The sequence below is a fragment of the Natator depressus genome, chromosome 2, assembly GCF_965152275.1.
Source record: "Natator depressus isolate rNatDep1 chromosome 2, rNatDep2.hap1, whole genome shotgun sequence".
NCBI classification, from domain to species: Eukaryota; Metazoa; Chordata; order Testudines; family Cheloniidae; genus Natator; species Natator depressus.
This window is the reverse complement of record NC_134235.1, coordinates 67,880,616-67,900,352: the sequence shown is the minus strand read 5'-3', so window position 1 is coordinate 67,900,352 and position 19,737 is coordinate 67,880,616. Positions and strand designations below refer to the sequence as shown.

The window sequence follows — 19,737 nt, the reverse complement described above, 5'->3', positions numbered from 1 at the left end:
TCCCCAAACCAGAAGACTCTGAATCTCACTTGAAAGAAAATGTATGTTAAAGGAACATAGAGTCAGACCCATGATAGTCCATCAGATCCTAGGCTTTCCCCTTTACGGTGGCCTAAGGAACAGATTTTTTCAGCACCCACAATGGAGCCCAAATTCATCTCCCATTTACACACCTCTAAGCCAGGGCATAGACTCACCAGCCTGGGAAAGAAAGGAAGAAGAACCAAAGTCCCAACTACAGGTCACTTCACCCTTTTTTCCTTAGAGGTGGCTTTATTTCCAAAAACAGAACTCAAAAGCACAACAAATTAGCAACACTACTGGAAAATAACCACTGGGAGCTTTCCAGCTACAGCGAGCTGAGAGGAGAGAGAACAAACATCCCCCATGATAACCTTCTTTGAACCCACTTCCACTTTCCACCCAAAAAAGCCATGTTATAGGGAGGAATCTATTAACCCCTTACACGCTGGAGTGCCTTTACACCTTGTCACAGAACCTCAGTGAACTGGCGGATTTTCCCAGCAGCTTCCAAGAAGAATAGTGGGAGCCATCAGGTTCTGAGTTCTTCTGAAAATCTGGCCTTAATGATAAAAGCGAGTCTTTTGTTCAGAGGTTAATTTTTCCCCCTTATTTTGGTTTTTGCAGCCCATGGGATCGGAGCGGATGGAGATGCGCAAACGGCAGATGTCTGTGGCCCAGGAGACACCAAGTTCCACACAGGCACAGCATGGCCTTGGGAATCGAGCTTCCAACGCCTGCTGCTTTTGTTGGTGCTGTTGTTGTAGCTGCTCATGGTATGTCTTTCGGTGTCTCAACTCAGACCTGCAGGGGTGAGTGATGGCCAGTGATCAGGACAACAAACAGCACAGCACTTGGGGTAATAATACAAGTCTGGAACGATAGGAAAAAGATGGCTATGTTGCAATTCTGGATGCAGTTTTCAGCTCCAGTTCTTGTGGGTTTTCCATTGAAATAATTAAGGATGTAAAAAGAGTTCTATATACCAGCATCAGCTGGGTGTGTGTGGCGGGGGGGAGGGCGGGGGCTAAAATGGCACTTTAAATAGAAAGGTATGTTATTCTTTTCTTAGCACTGCTCTAGGCTGCATGCACATCATGGTAACAATTTCCTTGTTACTAAAGAACTGCTCATGTGCTTGATGTTGTACAAGACGGAACAGTCCAGTCCCAGCACCAAAAAAAGCTTACATTCTAAGGCCTTGTCTACACTAACGGGAAAAGTTGATCTAAACTATGCAATTTGAGTTACATGAATAGTGTAACTCAAATCAATGTAGCTTAGATCTACTTACCGCAGGGTCCACACTACACAATGTCGACAGGAGACGCTGTCCCGTCAACTCCCCTTACTCCTGATTTTGTGCTTTAACTTTGAGAAACAAAAAAGGAAATTGTTCATAAGGAATAGAGATTGATGTGAATTAATGCAGGGTCTCTTTCTATGAGAATGATTATGGCCATGTTCAGTAGTATCGTAAAGAATGAGATTCTGGCAACTGCAGAAAGCTTTTTAAGCCAGCAGATCTTCATATGCTTTGCCCATTAAAGGCATTACATATTAATACTAAACAACGGTAACAACCAACTGCAGGTAGTTGTAACATTGGGCTACTTTCACCCATGGCTTTCTGGGTTGCTAGAAATGGCCAAATTAAAATTATTCCTCTAGAATAGAGAGGACGGAAAGAGGTGCAATGAAAGAGTGTAAGGTAGGTTCAAAACTATCAGTCAATGAGGTTCTTATTTACTATGAGAAATCTCATTGGCTGTTAGAGTATCTACCTGACAGAATATCCAGATTTGCATTTAAGGTCCAGGCCCACTAAAATAGAATAACTATATAGAGAAGATCACGACAGAGCTTTGGGACATTTGGTTCCTGGAAGATGTCATAAGAACAGGTTATAATTAACTTGTATAGGAACAGTTCCTGCAAGATGGAGAACTCCCAGTGGGAGCTGAGCACCTAGCAGGCAGAAGACAGCACTACCTACATTTAGTTTTTCACTTACTACAGCATTTTGCTTTCTTGACTAAACATGAGGCTGCCATCCCCTTATTCATTCCAAGAATTCATATTTTAGTAGTGTGTCAGTCAGTCTTATCACAAACTAAAATAGCCATCCCTTTTCTCCTTGATAAGTCATTTGTCACACTATAGTGGTATCTTACCATACCTTTAGTGATGATAATAGTTTTTCCTGAGTGAATCTGCAACACTGTACCAAACTGATGGAACTGCATGTGGCCGTGATCCCACTCCACCCATTCACTTTTAAGATCCACTCTTTGTGGACAGAATAAATCTCTCTTGCTGTGCAGATTTGCAAGACTGAAGACTTTGTCCTTGAAGCTTCTTTACCTCCACATTCAGATAAAAGTAGGCAAACTTCTGGGTCCAAAAATAAAATGGCCAACCTGTATACAAAATGGTTAGTTACTGTAACTGTGATTTTTTGATATGTGATGCAGACATGTATTCCACGTAAGTGTGTGCATGCCCAGAGAATTTTGCCTAGCAGGACCCATAGAGGAGCAATGTTTGTGCCTCATGGCCATAGCCCCTCCCTTGGCTATATGAGGTGGTACCGCCCCAACCCCCCTCAGTTTCTTCGCATCAAATGCCCAGAGACTAGACTGATGCAGAGGGCATGAAGGGTGAGTCATGGAATACACATCTGCATCACATCTTGAAGAACCACAGTTACAGTAGGTAGCCATTTCTTCTTCTTTGAGTAGATGCAGCTGTGTATTTCACTTAGGTGACTCACAGGCAGAACCCTGGGTGGCTGGGCTCAGTCTACCTAAACACGGTTTGCAAGACCTCCCTACCAAAACCTGCATCCACCCTGGAAGATGTGGTGATGACATATTAGTTCATAAATGTATGTATGGACAACCATATGACAGCCCTGCATATGTCCAATATTGAGATGTCACTCAGGAACACTATTGACGTAGCTTGTGCTCTCTTAGAATGAGCTCATACCTATTGAGGAGGCATAGCTGAAGTTGTTTCATATGCAGTCTTGGTACAGGATCTTATCCATTTAGAGATAGTCTGTGAAGAGACTGCTTGCTTCTTCATAGGATCTGCATATGACACAAACAGGCAAGGCAAAGCAAAGCATGAAACACCTTAGTCCTGTCCAGATAGAAGGCTAGACATCGCTTGACATCTAATGAGATGAATGTGGAATAGGAAATAAGAGAGGTAAATATACTGCCTGGTTCAAATGAAAGTGAGAGACCACTTTAAACAAAAATTTGGGATGTGGTCATAAAGTCACTTTGTCTTCAGATAATTGTGTATAAGGAGGCTCTGCAACTCTCACACTCACCTTGCAGATGTTATTACTCCACTTTCCACAACAGCGGAAAGGGACAAAATGCCAGAGGCTCAAATGGAGGTCCCATTAAATCTGCTAGGACTGTGTTAAGGTCTCACAGAGGAACTGGCTGTCAGACAGGAGGATGAAGAAGCCATTTTAAGAATCTTGTTATCATGGCAGTGGAGAAGACTGATCTTCCCTGAATGCTCCAGCATGTTGATATGCAGTGAGCACTCCTGCTCTGACCACAGACCTTCAACTTTCAGCAACCCCACATGTGCTCCCCAAGCCATCAGAGAAGCATCAGTGACAAGAGATCTGGTTGGTAACCACTGGACGCCCTGGCAAACCTTCTCTGGATACATCCACCACTGCAAGGAGTCCAGGACCAGTTGAGAAAGGTGGGGGCGAAGAGTCAGATGGTAAATAGTCCTGAGTCACATTTGGAGAGAGCGAAGGCACAGCCTTGCAAACTGGACCACCTGCATGCAAACGGACATGTGGCCCAAGAGCCTCAGGCACATCTGAACTGTCATGGAAAGCTGAGACCGGAGACTGAGGTAAAGATAGTGAATTACCTGAAAATGGCCAGTTGGCAGAAATGTTCTCAAATTCACGGAATGTACTAGGGCCCTAGTGAACTCTATTTTCTGAGTGAGAACCATGCTTGACTTCCCAATGTTTAGGATGAGACCCAGACGGCTGAGGGAGTGCAGTGTAATGTCAATGTGAGAAAGAACTTCCTCTCTGGACCTGTCACTCAGTAACCAGCCATCCAGGTATGGGAAGATATGGATTTCTTTCTTTCTGAGATATGCTGTCATGACAACCATGCATTTGGACAGAAGAGAATCCGAATGGAAGCACTGTATACTGAAAATGGTGCTCTGCTGTGACAAATCAAAGAAATTTTCTGTGGCCTGGCAAAATCGCCACATGAAAGTAGGCATCCTGAAGGTTCAGAGCAACAAACCAATTGTTCTGAGACAACGTGGGGATGATAGTCAATAGAGTGATCATTTGGAACCTCATGTATCTGATATTTTTGTTGACACCGTAAAGGTCGAGAATGGGTCTTAACCCTCCCCTGGGTTTGGGCACCAGAAAGTATCAGGAATAGCACCTATGACTCCAGTGTTCTGGTGGAACTCCTCCCACACTCCCAAAGCCAGTAGACCACAAATCTGCTTGAGGAGCAATATCTTGTGAGAGGGGTCCCTGAAGAGGGGCGGGAAGGGATGGCGGGAAACTGGATTGCATAGCTTGATCTGACAGTGCTTAGGACCCAGCTGCCTGTGATCAAGCCCCAAGTATTGTAGAAATGGCCCAGCCTGTCCCCAAACGGAGGGAATGGAGAGAACGGAGCAATGACTGGAACACTGTTCTGAGCCAAGGAGTCAAAATGGGTACTTGCAGGACTCGTGTGGACTGACCAAACCCCAGACCTGACTTTCTCCTCCTATGGGAGCTATGCCCTTTTCTGGGATAGTCCCACCGTCTTGGGGGGAAGGAAAGGCTGCCCAAATGTGCACCGTGGACAGCTGCTGCTACTGTTGATCACCGTAGTGGTACCTCTGCACTGCTGATGTATACACCCCCAAGGACCGGAAGGTAGCCCTAGAGCCCTTGAAGTAGTTCAGAGTCTCATCCATCTTGGCTGAAAATAGTGCTTGGTCATCGAAGGGCAAATTCTCTATGGCCTGTTGCACATGGGGAGCAATGCCTGAATTCCGCAGCCAGGAAATCCTTCTCATGGTTATCACCGAGGCCATCACTCTGGCCAAAAGTATCTGCAATGTCCAGCATGGACTGCAACAAAGTCTTAGCCACCAAGCAGCCTCTAGTGACAAATGACTGACATTCCTCGCTTGCGGCTTCGGGCAGCTGGTCTGCAAACTTAGACATAGCCATCCAGTTCACAAAGTTGTACTGGGACAACAATGTCTGCGGGTTAGCAATCCACAAGGCAGAGGAGGTGTAAATATTCTTGCCCATCAGGTCCACTCATTCAGAGTCCTTATCCTTGGGAGGGGTCTTAAAGCTGCCCTGCTGGGCTCTTATTCACTACGGTTATGACCCCGGAATCTGGGCACAGATGTGAGTAAAAACGTTCACACCCCTGCACCAGAATGAAGTAGCAGTTCTCCATGTGCTTTGCTGCAGGTGGTGCCAAAGCCAGTGTGCTCCAGGGGACCTTAGCAGGCTCAAGGACTGCATTGTTAATAGAGAGGGCTACTCTCCCAGGGACAGATGGCTGCAGAATATCCACTAACCTATGGGCGTTCTCCTGCAGGAATGCCACTGGAATTCCAGGGATGCAACCAAGTGCTGCAAAAGGTATTGGTATGCCTGAAATCCTCCTGTACCAAAGGAGAGGAAGAGCCAGGCACTGTGGAATTGTCCAAGGATGAAGATGAAGCAGTTAACTGTGCCAGAGCTGGATCCTGTCCTGGGGCTGATGAACCTAGACGGGACAACTCTGGAGGCTCTTTCAGGGGAAAGATCACCAGTGCCTGGGCCTGTGACAGATAGACAGTCACCACAACAGACCTGCTCGGTGAGCTCACCTTCAAGCGACACGAGGAGTGGGACCTCCACGACTGAGGATTGTCCTGTGGATTCCATGGAAGTCACTGGTACATATAAGGCATTGATGGCCTGTAGACACTAGGCCAGGGGCCGCCGTCCCAACAGTGAGATGAGTGCCAATCCTGGTACCCATAGCGCTCCATGAACAGCCCCCTATGAGGGTCAAGCAATGGAAAGTGAGAGGAGGAAGATCCCAACCTGGACGCTGAAGAGTTCCAGGCTACAGGCAATAAAGGTGGAGCCAGCCCTGAGGGTGCAAGCAACCGGTCCAACTTGTGTATAACCCAGACTAAAGAGGGAGAGCTTGGCTGACAGTAGAAACGGTATTAGCAGCATGGAGCATGCCTCCATTGTTTCCGGTGCCAGAAGCGGCATTGACCCCAAAGTTGGCAGTGGTACCAAGGTAACTGATGGTGCCGAAGTGGAGGGTGGTGAGTGCCACCACAGTAACATCAGCAGCACCAGTTGCAGCGGTGCCAAAGACAGTCCTCGTGCCAGAGAGGTCCCTGGTGCTGAGCCCAGCAACAGCCCCACTTCCACTGACTGTGAAAGGGAAACAGCAGGGTATGGTGCAGACAGACCCACAGGGTCAGCAGCCCGCCCATCCAATGGGGCTATAAAGGATGCAGCCTGGACCAAGGGTGACGTTGGGACAGAAAGTTAGAGGTCTGTTGCTGCCTGATATGCTGCTGACACAGAAACACCCAGTGCCGGCATTGCCCTCATTGATCCTGGTCTCAATGGATGCCCCAGGGCTGGAACCAGAGTCAACAAGATGGTGTCTTTGCCCCAAGAGCAGTTGGGGAGCGGTTGATAGGACCTGCTCTGTCCCGTGCGCCAGCATTTGACCCATGCTGATCTGTGCTCCTTCTGGAGGAAGGAGACAAGTCCCCATGTGACCTGAAGCGGCTTCAGTCGGTCCTATCGACCTTTTCCTCAAGGCACTCGACAGGGAATAACTCCTTTGGACAAGTTGCCAGCTCCAGGAAACAAAGTGGCAGCTCTCTCAGAACTCAAAGGTGACCTCCAATTTGACAAGGGCCTCGGTGCCAAAGCAGGCCACGTGGCCTGTTAGAGCAAGTGCTGCTTCAGATGAAGATCCCTCACCACCCTCGTCCATTTGGTGAACAATCTGCAAATCAACCACCGCTCCTTGATGTGGGCTTCACCTAGACACAACAAGCACCAGTTGGGGGGATCATTATTGGCGATCGCTCCCCCACACGATGGAATGTTTTAACCCTGGTGAGGGCGTCACCAGGGAAATATTTAAACTACAGCTAACACTAAATCTAACTAACATTGCCCCAACTATATACAACTAGAAAAGTCACTAAAAATAGAGGGATTATGAGGTGAAAACCACACAGAACTCTGACTCCAGCCATGGGGCAGTAAGAAGGAACTGAGGGGGTCAGGGCAGAACCACCTCAAATAGCCAGAGACGGGGCTATGGCCACGAGGCGCAAGCACCGCCACGCTACAGATACTACTAGGCAACATGCTCTGGCTCGTGTGTTCTGGACACACACACACCTAAGTAGAATACATGGCTGCATCTAGTGAAGAAGTAATTCTCTGTTGCACCAATTTACTTCAACCTACAAAAGGACTTTGGTGCATGTATAAAGCATTAACTGAGCAACTCTAATTATTATAAATGGGAATTCTGCTGTTAATATTTTATGTCAAACTGAGAAAATATCCTATAAAAATCATTTTTTGTGTTTGCACAGCACCTGACTTCAGAACATAAGTATATTGGCTATCAAATCAATCCACCTGCAATCAGCAAAAAGGAGTCCAGAAATTATATCAAGTTATTAGAGGATATAGAAATATTTAACACTTGCTTTTTATACTTAATATTTTTTCAACATGTACATCGTGGTAGTGCCTAGAGGCCAACCAGGTTGGGGATCCATTGTGCGAGGTCCTTTATAGCATAGTATAATAAATGACAGCAAAAGGAAGTTTCAATATAATGGCAAGTTTCTGCGCAACAAGTTATACCACTTTTATTAAAGTCCTGGAATTAAACCGCTGTTGCGTGCCCACAGTGTGCTCCTTGTGACGGTGGAGCGCATCCACATTAGCAGCTCTTGCAACGGCAAAGAGAGAAGTGCATTGTGGTAGCTATCCCCCTGTTCAACTGGCCGCAGGGTGCTTTGGGAAGGGTTTTCAATGCCTCATGGGGCAGGCACAGCATCACATGATGTAGGTTTACCAATCCCAATTCCATGGGCATCCTACTACATTGCCATCTGCTTTTCAACTTAAGTGGGGGAGGTGCAGGGGAGGGCACAGTGTGTGACAGGGTGTGTGTGAGGAGGGGGGAAAGAGTGTGTTTCGTGGGACAGAGTGTCAGCATGCTGTCTTGTAACTTCAGACAGCGGCAGGAAGCAATCAGCCCTGAGGCATGGGGAGGGGGAAACCCCGCCACCAGCCCTAGCCACCCACCCCAGCTCTCTGCACAGCAATCTCTCTGAAGGGGAGGGGTGCATGCCTTCAGGGCAGCCAGCTGAGTTCAGAACAATGAGCAGAGCGGACACTTGAGGGATTATGGGATACTTCCGGAGGCCAATTGATTGCTTTCTGCCCTGTAATGTGTTTACACCTCTAATACAGCACGGAGCCACTCTTGTCGAGGTGTTTTTTTTTTGCAATGCTGCAACTGAGGACTTTCAGAGCACAAAGTGGCTTGGCAGTGTGTATACCTCGGGAGTTACACCACAGAAAGCTGCTTTACTGTGTAGTAACTTGCCAGTGTAGACAATTTCACAAGGAAGAACCTTTTGAGAGACATTTGGATCTGGTCCTCAGAAAACACTACCAACTGAATAATTTCCACAGCCCACTGACTAAATGAGCCTCCAACTTCCAGTGTATCGACAGCTGTGTAACACTGGTTAGATCAAAGACTAAAGGATGGTTTTAACCCATAGATGAATACATATAAGATACACCCATAACTATAGCTTGCCCAAGAAAAGGAAATAAAAGCACTTCTTGAACACTGACTTAATGGATTAATATAAACTTCACTTCCCATTATTTCCTTTGAATTGTTGATAACTCCTCCTCCTCTGCTCTTTTATCTGATACTCTGTCAGGCACCAGAAAAAGCAGCATAAGTGTTAAAATGCTACAAAGCAAGCTATTTACTCAATGGGGTGTTGAAATTACTCAATTTTGATGACACTTAAAATTCCTATTGGCATTTAAGAATAGCCTGGGAACTGGGTGCAGGCTACAAACAAAGCAGCTTTTCTCTGCCTTAAAATCACTTATAATTTTCTGAGAACTGTTTTATAGTAGCAAGGAACGGAAACAAACTGCAATTAAATGTTCTATTTATAATCCCTATTCACAAAATGTCTTTCCTCAAAATAGCTCAAGTGCTTTCCACTGAAAAATTATGAATAGAAACAAAAATAACAGTCCACATGAGTCATGTGGCTGAGAAGCAGAGACTTCACTATTCATGGCCCTTTGAATACTAGAATGAGAATGAACCATTATGGGACCAGGAAATGAGTCCCAATGCCTGGATGCCCAAAGTCTGTATTGCAGTTATAACTTAAGTCACAGACTTGTTATCCTTTTGGAGCCTGCGATAGATGGAGCTATGTAAATAGTTTGTTCTCTCTGCTTTGCACTTTTACATTTTTTGGGAGTCTTCTTATATGCAGGCGTAGCTACCATTTTGAGAAGCGTAGTAAATATTGCATATTACGAAGGAGGCAGAATACTAGCCTATGGAGACATTTATTCTTGTGTCTCCTTCAGTCTAAAATATGTCACGCTCAAGCATATTCTGTTTATGGAAAACACAACTTTAAAAAAAAAAAAACAGGGTCAATGGTCACTATTAGGTCCTCTGCCCCCCGCCCCAGACTCCTCTTTAAATCATTTTGAGACACAGGGGATAAGGTGATATTATAGTTCTTTTATAATTATGCTGCTCGCTGCTCAATGATTTGAAGGCATTACACAAAATAAGCTGCAGTGAGTAGTGTGACCACTGTACTTGACTTGATTCCAGCAAAGGTTCTCCACTTTCCACTGTGTGGACTACTTTGTAGGAGACAAAGCATCTCTCCTCCTTCCCAATCTTCACCTGCACTGCTCGGTCTTTAACATTTTTAAATTCTACAGACCTGCAGGGAGGTGTCCCCAGACTATAGACAAATGCTTGAGGAAGGAAAAGGTTAGAACTAATTCAGGTAGCAAAGTTGGAGGTAAGATATGTCATAAGTTTAAAAGGAAGTGAGCAAATGAAATAGGTGAACCTAAGTGATAACCATACCTTTCTTTCATATAATGGAGCTAAAGATAAACCAAGAAAATTATTTCAATTTTTTCTCCAGAAATTCTATGAAGCTCCCTGGTTTGTCAGGTGTAGTAAGAGCCTGGAAATCCAGATACACTATGGATAGTACCTTACAATTTATTTGGTGCCATTTTCTCCTGACAAATCCAAAAGTGCTTTACAGACAGACAGAGAGAGAATGAGATCAGTTTATTCCCCTCCCCTATAAGACAGAATAGGAAAATACACAAGCTTTGGAAGTTTTAGGTCTAGAAACAAGGATAGGTTCTCTAACTGAAAGCACTGGGGAATTTAAGTGAGCTACTACACTGGAATTTGACCAGGAACAGGACTTGCCACCTGCTTCCACTAAAGGTGCTGAGACAGCTTTTAATGAGCCTAGGTGGGGAGACTTTGGCATGTATTTAAGCCTCATATTATCCTGCAAATACTGAGTTTAATGCTTATTACCATGAACAGTCCCAGTTACAATGCTGGCCACACTATGTCAAGACTTTTAAGCATAGTCTTTATTACCATGAGTAGCCCCAGTCAGAGAGCTGCTCCACAATGCTAGAGCTACTCAGTGTTTTCTGGATTGCACCTTACATTTTGAAGCATTATACCAAACTCCCTCTATTGCGCGAGAAACTACACTGGATAACCAAATTCTCCAGGCAACTGGAGTAGCTTTGTTAAGGTGGCTGGATTTACACCACATTTACAATGTAAAACTAGTGCACTAGGGGAATCATGAAATAAAAGGGTACAGGTAATTTCTATCCATTTTAGGTAAGGTAAACCAAGTGTGTGTAAAATATTAAATATCAACAATTTGATGTTGTTTCAAGATCTTCCTTGTATAAACTTGACTGAGTTATCTTTTTGCTACCTTGCAGTCTTACTGTTAGGAATCAAGATGAAGAGAGAGCAAGGAGGACATCCCATGAACTCAGAGCAGAGAGTATTCCAAACTGTGAGGAAAGGTATCCTTTCTTTCTTTGAGCATTTATATATGTAACAGCTAAATCTGCAAGACAAATGGTTTGAAATGCACAAATGACTCCCCTGCTGCCATCCATGCACCTTCTGTTTAAATTCAAGTCTCAGCCATCTCTAGCTGAATGCTACTAACATTCTCACTCTAACCTTTCATTAATTCATGGCCTGATCCAAAGCCCATTCTTTAAAAAAATTCTATATCGGGATAGCTTACACTGTATGGTGGTACAATAGCAACAACACAGTAAAGACGGAATCTCCCATTCTCCTACAAGTCTAATTTTTTCGTCCCTTATTTCCATAACTTTTATGAAAAACTTAACCAACCCAATTGATAGTTCCCAGCTTTAAATAAGGAGGAATAAACAAGGGAGAATATAGATCCTATCACTAGTCAGGCAACTAATTAACTTTTACTATCCTTTCCTGGGTGCTCAGATGCTATGATAAGGGCCTATACAAACCAGCACAGGAGAGTAGCTTTGATGGTAACAGCTATAAACGTATTAATGTCTTGGCCTTCACTGTATGCATATTTCTACCATAATGGTGACACTGACTAACCAAAAAGACAACTGTGCATTTGAAACCTAGAAAACATGTTCAGGGGTTGCATAAAGGTTTTTTGTTGTACGTTAACTTCACGCATTTCTTTAAAATAAAGCAAGTGTAAGTCATCAGAACATTTGATCACATTTTATCTTCCACAATCCTCTGATCCTTAAGTTTACTAGAGCTTCACAGCAGGGTGATAATATTGAGTATCAGTTAACAGTTCAATCTACCATGCATTAGACTCATGTAAAGCTCACTTTTTTCTTTCAGTGAGAGCAAATGCCTTGTCTAGTGACTGAATGTTGAATAACTAGCATCAATATCTCCTTTTCCATTCTCTCATTCAAGTCCCACTCCTACTCTTGAAGAAGTAAATGCCTGGGCTCAGTCATTTGACAAGTTAATGATTACTCCAGCGGGCAGAAATGCTTTCCGGGAGTTCCTCCGAACAGAATTCAGTGAAGAGAACATGCTTTTCTGGATGGCCTGTGAGGAGTTAAAGCAGGAATCCAACAAGAGTGTCATAGAAGAAAAAGCAAGGTTAATCTATGAAGATTATATTTCTATCCTTTCTCCAAAAGAGGTGTGTGTCCCTCCACAGCTCATTCTTTAATTCTGCATTGCACAGTGGGTTGTAACATAAATAAAGGCAAAGACAGCTAAACCAAGGGATACAGGTCTTATGACATTCATTGCTAATAATTAGGCTTGGCAGAATTTGATTTTTGTTTATAACTGAGATAATATCTATTTTAAACTTAATTTTTATTTACATTTTCACATTTATGCAATATTATGGGTTTTAAGCATTTTTTCAATTTTTATCCATTTACATTTTCACAGTTGCAGGAAATTATGTCAGGGTCAGACAATTATTTAATGACGGCAGACCCTGGGGTTCAAAAAGCTAAAGCTTTAGAACTATTAAAATACACAATGTCAACATACATATCAAAATAGACAAAGTACATTTCCTTAAAATGACAGGTTTCAGAGTAGCAGCCGTATTAGTCTGTATTCGCAAAAAGAAAAGGAGTACTTGTGGCACCTTAGAGACTAACCAATTTATTTGAGCATAAGCTTTCGTGAGCTACAGCTCACTTCATCGGATGCATTCCGATGAAGTGAGCTGTAGCTCACGAAAGCTTATGCTCAAATAATTGCCTTAAATACAACTCTAAATTGTCAAGCAGCATTTTTCTTACTTTGCCTATCTGTAAATTTAGATCATCAGATGGAAATTTTGGTTTGTGTGAACAGTGAAATTGATGCTTACCTACATTTACTGATAAAAATCTAATCCTTCCAAGCCTACCTATAATGGAGACTTAGAAAGTGAAGGCATCAGGGTGCCATGGTTGAAACTATCCTCCATCTTTCCAGTTAACAGACAAAGAAGCAGATGTGGTATTATAAAGCACGGATGTTAGACACCTGTAAGTCTTAGGCATAACAGGGCAAAGAGCATTGTCCTGCTTAAATAACCAAACAAGCTAGGTTTTTTTTCTTAGCAGTAAAAAAAGAAATGGGAGACCTTAAAATGTTTAAAACCTTTCGCTGTAATTTGCTATGAAATATAAAGGAATTGCTCAAATATAATCTGTTTTAAGAACTACTGCTGCTATACAGCAAAAATTAACAACGCTATCTACCAGTCTGATATTGGCAAATATTTCATACACTGAACATTACACTACAACAAGGTTAAGTTTGTTTGTTTAGTTGGTTTCTCATTATAAAGGACTATAAACTCAAATATCAGTCAAAAGCTTATTAGCCACAGTGGTGGAAAAAGCACTACTTGTGTACAGATACAAGCACTACTGAAATCTAGTAGCTGTTAACACAATATCTTTGAGACTGCCACCTCACTGAAATTTAAATTTTCACAACATTGCTCACATATGGAACCATTATACAACTAGTTGCAATTCATGTCTAATTCTGCCTGCTCTTTAGTAAAGGGATTTGCTTAAACAACATTTCTACAGGTTGCAGCTTCCTTCTGGTTAATTCTGCTGCTATGAATTCAGCCTCAGACAACACTTATTTCCAAGAAAACAAAAGCGAGTCACACAAAATTAAAAATTCACTGCACTATTAAGCAGAAAGAGCAAAAATTCCAGCTGTATTGTCAGAATTTAGCACAAATATGATTTCAGACTGTATTGTTTAAAGTAAGGCTGTCTTTGAGAGAGGATTCCACTACTCAAGGAGATAATTGCATCCGAAGTTGGAAGTGATAATTCTCTCTGCCTGTGTATATCTGAGACCCTTTACACTTTGTTTGAGGGGTGAAGATTGAAATGAAAAACCAAAAAATCCACTTTTTTAAGTGGGTAGAGCTGGAAAAGTGTGCACGCTATTACCAATGTCAACGAATGCTTTTTTAATACACAGGTCAGCCTGGACTCCAGAGTAAGGGAAGTTATCAACCGAAATATGCTGGAACCATCACAACATACTTTTGATGATGCACAGCTCCAGATTTACACCTTAATGCATAGAGACTCCTACCCACGGTTTATGAACTCTGCTATTTATAAGGATTTGCTTCAGTCCTTATCTGAGAAATCCATCAAAGCATAGTATTTTTTATTAATGTATTTATTTAAAAAAAGCAGAAATGGAACTCTGGGCTACATCAACCAACAGGGAATTTAGAGTTAATAGGATATCTACCTGAAAATAACTCAGGCATATTTTAATATGGACCGTCAATGTTTTAACCTGCAGAGGGCTCTGACACCACAAGCTAACTGCAGCCTCTGATCAACTTAAGTGACCCTTTCCAAAGGAGAATGTGGAGATAGTTAGATGTTAAAAAAGTCGTATTTTTACAATAGCAGAATGTAGTTGGACACGAACTTATAGGAGAAGTTAAAGTTACCACTCTGGAAAGAAAGAACTCTCCAATTTATTTTTTTAAACAGTTAGTTATGACTGCTCTCACCCCCCCCCACCCCCCATTGTGCAGCCACAGTAGAAACAGTTATGCTGTTGATACTTGGGCTACACTAGACTGAAGCCTCACATTTTCTAATAGTACAGCCTGGCCACTACGGACGAAGTAGAGATAGCGCTTGTCTTGGAGTGGCTACCTAATACATATAAGCTCATGGCAATGAAATAGAACCACCTCATGTTTATGGAAGCTAGTGGGCTGGAATAATACTGCCTATAAAATTCTCTTATTGAGAAGTGTTATTTTACTATCAGAGTCTGCTGAAAACATTTTTAAGTTCATACTGTTCATGTTTATAAAAGCTGAAGAATTTAGGAGAGGGAAGCGCCTGGGCATTTATAATTGTAAATAAAGCACAAGAATTCTCATGTGTTGTTCTCTTCACTGCAAAGGCATATGCAAATAATGGTAATTAATATTTCAGTATTTAGTCCCTAGAGCTCTGCAGTAGCAGCCATTTGATGTGTTCACAGACATTGAAAATCCTAAATTACAGGCCAGATTGTTTGGGGGTTGCTTACTTCAGAGGTGATATTCATATACTTCATACAAAAGCAAGTTAAAACAAGCTTCCAGGGATATGGCACTAATTCAGGCTCAGAAAGTCTCAAAGCAAAGCAGTATTCTTCCACAAGCTTCCTACATGCATTTCTGGTATTCCTAATATATTGCACTTGTATGTGCAGACTAGTGCTTTTTGCCAAGCCTCATACCTATAACCATATGGCATTTCAGTACGCCCCCAAATTAGTTATCATAGCTAAAGCAAGGAAGAAGTTAAAACAAATTGCCTTTAAGTACCGATTTATAGATCCATTTTTACGGAGTTGCTTAATCTATAGTAATTAAGCAAAAATACACTGTAGTTTAATGTAATTCCACTACATACATTTTAGTTTACTGTAGAATTCCCTTCAGTGATAGTTTCCTATGTATTGATTTGAATGAATGCAGACAGATGTGAAGCAGAAGGGTGGTGAGTGAAAAATCACCTCTTTAAAAGGGATTCATACCGGTAGTTTTGCATTGCTTTTTCTATGAAAGCTATTGTATTCTTTCTCCAGCCTATCAGCAGTTCTACCATCTGGGCACTATGATACAAACACTAAACGCCTTCTCACTGGGGGAAAATTCAGGCATGTGCTAATTTCCTTGCTTGTTCAATGCACCATGCAGGAGATATGTTTTGCTCTTTCAGTGTTAATCCCATTAAAAATAATAAGGAGTTTTGTCGCTACTCAGTAGCGAGGGAGAAGACCTGATATAAGGTAAGTTGTAAGCAACAGCTGTGGCTAAATAGTTTCCATCATCTATTTCTATAAAAAACACAACATTTAGCATGTCAGTTTGAAAAAAAATGATTTAAGCAACATTTAACAAGTAACATTGCAAAACTGCTGCCAGCTGACTCAGTTAAAAAGAAAAGAGCTCTTCTAGGTCACTTGTTAAAATCTGGTCCAAGTCAGTAGTGACTGCCAGTTGTTACTAAAATACATTTGGCAGCTGGTTATGTCAAATTAGAGATCTCAGTCCAGTTCATTGACGTATCCAGAGCACAAGACAATAGTCACATTAATCGTTTCAGTTTACACCGCATATTAACTGGCATGCTGGCTAGTAGTCTCAGCGCTTGCCAAAGATCAAAATAGGCATGTTGGTGAGGTAGCACTAGGAAAACTTGGACTATCAGTGACTATGCTGCACTTATGTATTAATTTGGTTTTGTCAGGCCTTTGAGAAGCACCAAGCTGACAAAGGAAGTTAAACTAGATCACTTTCAGCTTGCTAGAGAGATCAGATATATTCATCAGAAAAGTTCAAAACTGTGTATTTCACTTGGACAATTAAGCTAGACTGGTCAGTTTCCTGGGAAATTAAAAGTTAATGGAAACTTTCCATTCGTTTCAGGTGTGGTTAAAACACACCCTCCTGTCACATTTCTTCATTTTAACTGATTAGATAAGATTAATTAAATCACACATAAAAGACAGCTTATTCCCTGTATTTTGTTTCACTATTCATAACTATGCATAAACTCATCTCTAGTGAAATATACTAACCTTTTCCAAGGGCCAAGTTTTGGTCCCATTGAATTAGGACGTACTAATTAGATTGTTATAGTAGGCAATAATTGTTTCAGAAATACGAGAACAAAGTATATCTATATCTACACAAGTTATATAGAACAAATGAAGTCAAAACCATTATCACAGGATCAATATATCCTGGCTTGAAAGTAAACATTGCTGGTTTGCGGTGGCATTTATCTAGCAGCAGGACATCATTAAGCTGCACTAACCTTCTATTCCACTGGTACTAGCTTTTAAATGTCTGCACTTTATATACCAATAACTCCCACAAAACATTCATACTGTTAGAGTGTTCTTTTCATGAACCTGCTAAGCAATATTAAAATTGCATGGACCCCTTCAGCCAACACATCAATTGATGCTATCCACATTGTGCTTTAGACTGAACTTTAAATTCCAAATTCATTAGTACAATCTAATGAAGTACAATACAGCAAATGTCTGTAGGTTACACATTTTAAATCACAAAAAAAATTGTTCCAGTAGCATGGTATATCTAAGTGTCCTTTCTAATAAGAGAGGGCACTTTGATACACAAAGAATGACCATTAATATGAAATTTAAAAACTAATAATTCACCCTGAGAAATTGTGTTTAACTTCTTCACCTAAAGACACAGCCAAGTTTTAAACTATTAGTGAGCATCAGTATCAAACTTGTTAAAGAGAACATTTTTTATACTAACACACACGACAATAACTTTATGGGGACTGGATAATTCAATTTAATTCAGTAACCTATCTCGGTCCTTAACTTGTCCTATTGTGGTCAATGGGAGTTTTGCCCAAGTAGCTGCAGGATCTAGTCCCAGAAACTGTTACTACCTACTGGCTGTGGCTTTAGATGAAGAATATCTCATTCCAGTTCTTACAAGAGTCTGAACTGTGATACTGGCTTTAGTGATTTGCGGATTTCCTGTGGGAAGTTTCACAAAACTGAGCATGCATGAAAAGTGAATTATTATTGTATCTTCTTATCAAGGGACGCTATCCTTTCATGTAAGGGTAGAGATAGGTTGAGCGTAGACAGAACGTGAGGAACTTCGTACACACGATGCTGTGCCTGTTCTGTAACTAACTGAGATTTCCACTGCTGTCAAAGTCCAGCTGGCACCCAAGTCACAAGGACTACATTTGCTTAATACAAATTGTTAGACTTGTCCTTTCAGAAGTGCCCAAAAACAAAGGACAGACACACGGACACTAAACATCTATAATTGAAGTCATTGTGTTGTTGTCTAAGGCAACTTAAAAGATTTCAAGATATTTTCAAAGATACATAAATAAAACAGTCCTGCTAAGTTTTCATTGTAGATTATTCTGTTCACTTTTCAAGTCAGTTTAATTTTAAAAATATCTTTCTGAATTAGAGCAGAAATATCAAGCAAGCAGAATCCAAATTCTTTCCATAAAATTATGCAATAACCTTTGAAACATCTGAATAATTTCCTCCGTGTTTTTAAAAGCAGATGTGTCTATAACAAGCTAAATTCTTAGCCACGTTTATTTTCCCTTCCACAAGAATAGACTATTTTTCTTTTTCAAGAGGAAAGAGCTTGATTTGTAATGTAAGATTAAAGTATTTAACGAACTCTTTTTTGGGTCTCACAGCTTAAGTGTTTTCAGAATTTAACGCTGCCTCATTTGAAACCATGTCTCCACCATTATAGAGCAAATCAGCAAAAGAAAAATTCTGTCTGCCCAGTCCAGTTAAGGAGTTTATTCTCCAGAAACTAAATGGATTTACATACTGCAACTACCCACAAATTCCACACGCACTGATTGGACAGACCTTCCCCACCCCAGAGCTTAAATAAATATAAATATAGAGGTTGTCAAAAACATAAGAATCTTATGTCCTCTAACCATGCTGGCTCTTTGCTAAATAGCATTTGCAAAGTGTTTTAAAAGGTGCACTGTCAAAAACCAGATTGTAATAAAACAAATCTTTCTATCATCCTGGATGGTGAAAGACCATAACTTTAATGATTTATTCTGGTCTCTGGTTTGATCACTGGCATCAATGATTCTAAATATCAAAATAAAGTTCATTAGCAGTTCACAGGGAACTAATGCCATTTATATGAATTGATGTAAAGTAATATTACTTCCCCAACCAGTTTATCTTTTTATCAGCTAGTTTACTGACTGCCATTTAAACAGCCTGCCACAAAATGTCTTTGCTCATTTACAAAGTCTAAAATAAACTCTGGTATCAAACACATAAGCAAAACAAACCAATTAGATCAAATTTAAACAAACTATTTAAGTCATTTCTCCAGAAATAAAATCTAGTGGTAGTAATATACAGGCTTTAGGGCAGTACAATAAATTGGACTGATCAATGCTGGTTACATAAGCAAATTTATCCAAGCATTGTAACAGAAGAGATCAATAGATCCATTAACAAAGTTCCAAACTTCATGATCTGAATTTAAGCATTAATTCATAAATGGTATGTACAAACCAGACAGAGCCAACAAGTTGCAATTTAGATACCACAGCAGATCTGGTATAATTAAAATGAAGTTAGTTGTCTTTCCTCCCCACAAAATTAGTGGGAATATGCCGGTGAGAAACAAATACAATTTCATTCACACATTTTTAACATAATTGAGAGGTAAAATATGTCTGGTCGGTATGTTTCAGACTGTAAAAAAATATACAGTACGTTGTTCACACAGTTAAGAAAACAATTCAGTTACCAAAAGTTTATTGATAAAAGTTTAATGTCAACTTACTTATAAAAATGAAAAAATATTTTAAACATACACCGTACAATTGAGCATCCGGGCCCTACTGACTATTAACTATAGGAAAGCATTTAAGGAAGTTGTGTCAAAAACCAAAGGTTAAACTCCAGGGATGTA

The 19,737-nt window shown here is 41.2% G+C and overlaps 1 protein-coding gene across 2 annotated transcripts in view; it reads left to right on the top strand.

The window, feature by feature from the left end:
* RGS20 (regulator of G protein signaling 20) overlaps positions 1 to 15,540 on the top strand; it is a 44,942-nt gene extending 29,402 nt beyond the window's left edge. The window contains exons 2-5 of one of the 2 annotated variants that reach the window (XM_074944377.1): positions 649 to 833; positions 11,156 to 11,242; positions 12,162 to 12,396; positions 14,214 to 15,540. In XM_074944377.1, coding sequence (XP_074800478.1) covers positions 649 to 833; positions 11,156 to 11,242; positions 12,162 to 12,396; positions 14,214 to 14,402 — 696 coding nt within the window. In that variant the 3' untranslated portion in view covers positions 14,403 to 15,540. The remainder of the gene's footprint in view (positions 1 to 648; positions 834 to 11,155; positions 11,243 to 12,161; positions 12,397 to 14,213) is intronic. The other variant, XM_074944378.1, reaches the window with a different exon arrangement.
* Positions 15,541 to 19,737: the final 4,197 nt, after the last annotated feature.